We start from the raw sequence: 3,505 nt of genomic DNA, 5'->3' as shown, positions 1-3,505 counted from the left end.
TGTTTGTTTTGTTTTCCTCCCTAGCGATGGTACGCGAATCGATGTTAGCTGGATACTATCGCTGGCACTTGGGATTTTGTGCTTGCGCTGTTTTTTCTCTTTGGCGCTAGCACGGTCATACCGCAAGTTCTACTCTCTTGAATTAGAGTTCGAAAATACCTTTAGCATGTGCAGCAACCAATTCGAAATCATATTTTTGGCGGGCTTTATTTATATAGAAATAAATATAGATATTTTTAAGCAATAAAAACCAGGTTGATTAGCTTTAAATATGGTTTGCTATGTTACCAATGAATATGTTAAACATTGCGTAATTTTTATTTCAAAATATCAAACACGGGTATAAAATTATACATATATATAAGCGATTAAAGGTTTTTAGACCTTGTTGAATTGCACAAAGTTTTCCGACTGATGCTTGATGTACGACTTGCGACAGTCCATGTCATCAGCAGGACGGTTGTGTGGAGCCCACACAGGTTCCCCCACAAAATAACGACGAGTTCTGATAAAGTTCTAAAGAAAAAAATAAAAAAAAAGCTTAAAAAACAGTACGCATATTCGATTGTTCGAATTATTTACATTGGTATCCAAAGTGAAGCGGTGATAGATGCCCGCGGGTATAATGATCAGATCTCCCTTCACAACCTTAATGCGCAGCCAATTGTCCTCATTGCTATAATATATTAATAAACAATTAACTAGACTGTAAAATGCAATGTAAATAAACAAGACTTACTCGCGCACATCGAAGTAACCAGATCCATCCAATATCAGGCGAATTTCCTCATCCGTGTGCAGGTGTTCGGTGAAAAAGGCTTTCAACTTGTTGGCATAGTCTGGAAGGCACTTTTCGGAGCAGGTGATCTGTAAGAAAACTTAGCTTACTAAATTTCTGTATGGGTTATATAGGGAAACATCGATCTTGCCTCATCATCGTAGGTGTAGCCACGTTTTGCCCTCAGTTCGGTGAGGGTGTTATCGCTCTGGTACGCGTCCGCATTGATCTGCAAACGTGAATAATCAAGATAAGCTCGCCCCCAAGGTCACTTGAGGAGGTTTACAAAGTCGCAGTTTCATTTCACTTGCCTTGAAGTATTCCACGCCGGTCTTCTGGTAAAGATCATCCAGTTCCAAGTAGGCAGGCGGATTGCGGTGGTGCTCCAGGCGCTGGTCGGTTTCCTCCGTGTCCATATACCAAACTTGCACCATTTTGGACTGTTTTAAACGGGTTTTAACGAGCAACTAGCAACAAATAGATTAAAGACGAAAAATTCAACTGCCGTCAGCTGTTCGTTTTCGAATTTTCGAAGTAGATAACAGACACACCGTCGAATGCCGCTAGTGCTGTTAACTCAACATTCGAAAATGAACGCTGTTAGCTTTGCATTCGAAATACCGTTTTTTTTTAAAACATAACTTTTGAAATATTCTATTTTAAAACAAAAAATAAGAATATGGGAAGATAAAAATTATTTTAAATAACCCCCATCTATTGTGTATTAATAATTCGTTGTGTTTCAATATTACCTTTTTTTATATTGTGAATCATTTTTGTATGTTTTGACTTTAATTGAATCTGTGGCCTGCAATATTGCCTCTCATTACTATTATCTAGTTTAATTTGTGTAGTCAACTGCCAGTTTGATACTAACCATAAGTTAGTACGCGAAAATGCTTAGTTCCTGGTTTTATGTTACATTTATTGGCGTTACAAAGGAGCACAGGATTACGCAGCCAGTTTGGACAGTTCCTCGCGAAGCTCGGCAGTGTCGATGGCTCCCTTCGCTTGCGATTGCGGTTGGGTTTGGGATTGGGCCAGGAGGCGGGCGCAGTTCTTCTTGTGCATGAACCAATGCAGCCGCTGGCACTCGCGATCGCAATACTGCACCGCCTTGCACTTGGAGCACTTCTTGTCCGGCTTCTCTGCGCCGCAGGTGCTGCAGTAGCCGCCCTCGTCCTGAAAATTACAATTCCGGATTAGAAAAGAATTGGAGTCATTAGCATCTGATAGTTAGGCTCACCACAAAGCCCCTCATCCCATTAATGGCATTCCGCAGGATCGTAAGTGCTGGTGGCGCATCCTTGGCGCCAAATTGCGTGGCGATTTGCCGGAAGATGGTGCACTCCCTCACGGGAAACTCCCTGGCGCACTCGCGCAACGTGTACTCCACATAGTCCAGCTGGCCCAGCTTGTTCTCCTTGAGCACCCGCTTCACAAACACCTCAATGAAGTCGTTCTTGTTGGCATCACCCGCCTCCTCGCCACCTTTCTCCTTGTGCTGCGCCTTGAATTGCTCCTCGCAGCGTATTAGCTCGGCCAGAATCCAGCCCTGATAATGGAACTTGAAGGCCAGCAGCTCATTGAGGTCATGCGACTTTTGCATCTCCTTTTCGCACATCAAGGCCAGCGTTTTGCGGAGGCTGGACAGGATTCTAAGTAGTCCCAGCGACTGCACATTCAGGGCAATCCTCACGGGGTGCAGGTTGATTTCGGTGACAAAGGCGTGGAACGATTTTAGTAAGCTGGGTGGTATCTGCGGCTCCGTCTGCTGGCCATGCACTTGGGTGTAGTACTCCAAGCTCGACTGGGTCACATAGTTGTTGATGGTCTCCACACACGCGTGGTTGCCCACAAAGGCGGCCATTTGGGCGGCGGTCCGGTTGACGCTATTGAGGCTACCTGGCTTGATGCCCGCATCCAAGAGCAGCCGGCACACATGTGTATTACCAGATAGAGCAGCGAAGTGCAGTGGCGTATAATCAGCTCCATGCTGATTCAGGTTTATGTCGGCGCCCTACGGAGTAAAAGGCAGTTATTATGCGTTTCTGTGCAGGGGTGGTTCTATGAATTAATTATCCTGGTTCAATATGGTTTCAGTGATGATTCAATAGATACAAGCAGCACTAGTAGCTTCTATTGCTCATGTAGGTTCCAAGTAGCTAAGCTTTATTGACTCAGATCCATGAACTGGAAACTCTAGTTAGCTTGGGAATCTTCAATGCTAGAAGCACAAAAGGCGGATGCCCGGTAGATATACCCACCATGTCCAGGAGCAGCTGCACCGCCTCGCGGTTTCCCTTAAAGCTGGCGTGGGCCAAACACGACATCCCGCTGTCGTCCACGAAGTTTACATTGTTCACTCCCGCCAGCAGCTGCTTGAATCCACTGGTGTCACTCTTGGCCAGGTGCTCCAGCAACTGGCGCTGCACGTCGTCCAGCTGCTGATTCTTCGGGGTCTCCTCGGTCATGGTGGGTCGAGTTTATGTTAGATTTTTCCACGGGCTCTCCGGAAAATGGAAATCAAGAAAACTCCACTGTTTTCGGCGTGCACGGGCTTACAGCGATAGTTGCGGCGTTTTGCAGCACTGCTTGCCGGTTGGTATGCGATATATCGCTACGTTATGGTGAGTCCGTATAAAAAAAATTAAAGATACTGTAAGTGTTGAGTTTTTTAAAATCCGAAAACATCAATATTGGCATATATGTGATAAGTTAGTAAGT

General features: G+C 45.0%; 2 protein-coding genes across 2 annotated transcripts; both read right to left on the bottom strand.

Moving 5' to 3' along the window:
* Positions 1-259: 259 nt before the first annotated feature.
* Positions 260-1,280, bottom strand: LOC6533611 (1,2-dihydroxy-3-keto-5-methylthiopentene dioxygenase). The gene is made up of 5 exons (XM_002094283.4): positions 1,090-1,280; positions 930-1,007; positions 740-867; positions 583-676; positions 260-516 (listed from the first exon to the last, which is right to left on the bottom strand). The coding sequence occupies exons 1-5, from the start codon at positions 1,210-1,212 to the stop codon at positions 379-381; spliced, it is 561 nt and encodes a 186-aa protein (XP_002094319.1). The 5' UTR covers positions 1,213-1,280; the 3' UTR covers positions 260-378.
* Positions 1,281-1,685: 405 nt separating this feature from the next.
* Positions 1,686-3,481, bottom strand: LOC6533610 (ankyrin repeat and MYND domain-containing protein 2). The gene is made up of 3 exons (XM_002094282.4): positions 3,046-3,481; positions 2,025-2,798; positions 1,686-1,960 (listed from the first exon to the last, which is right to left on the bottom strand). The coding sequence occupies exons 1-3, from the start codon at positions 3,250-3,252 to the stop codon at positions 1,730-1,732; spliced, it is 1,212 nt and encodes a 403-aa protein (XP_002094318.1). The 5' UTR covers positions 3,253-3,481; the 3' UTR covers positions 1,686-1,729.
* Positions 3,482-3,505: the final 24 nt, after the last annotated feature.

This window comes from Drosophila yakuba, chromosome 3L, assembly GCF_016746365.2.
Source record: "Drosophila yakuba strain Tai18E2 chromosome 3L, Prin_Dyak_Tai18E2_2.1, whole genome shotgun sequence".
Classification (NCBI taxonomy): domain Eukaryota; kingdom Metazoa; phylum Arthropoda; class Insecta; order Diptera; family Drosophilidae; genus Drosophila; species Drosophila yakuba.
This window is presented reverse-complemented; position numbering and strand designations above follow the sequence as displayed.

Excerpts from the sequence above, each read along its gene's own strand:
- LOC6533611 (XM_002094283.4), bottom strand. The coding sequence starts at position 1,212 with ATGGTGCAAGTTTGGTATATGGACACGGAGGAAACCGACCAGCGCCTG. Across the intron at positions 1,008-1,089 it reads CCGGCGTGGAATACTTCAAG|ATCAATGCGGACGCGTACCA; the intron begins GCAAGTGAAATG and ends TCACGTTTGCAG. Across the intron at positions 677-739 it reads GGTTACTTCGATGTGCGCGA|CAATGAGGACAATTGGCTGC; the intron begins GTAAGTCTTGTT and ends AATATATTATAG.
- LOC6533610 (XM_002094282.4), bottom strand. The coding sequence starts at position 3,252 with ATGACCGAGGAGACCCCGAAGAATCAGCAGCTGGACGACGTGCAGCGC. Across the intron at positions 2,799-3,045 it reads TGCAGCTGCTCCTGGACATG|GGCGCCGACATAAACCTGAA; the intron begins GTGGGTATATCT and ends TTTACTCCGTAG. Across the intron at positions 1,961-2,024 it reads ATGGGATGAGGGGCTTTGTG|GACGAGGGCGGCTACTGCAG; the intron begins GTGAGCCTAACT and ends TGTAATTTTCAG.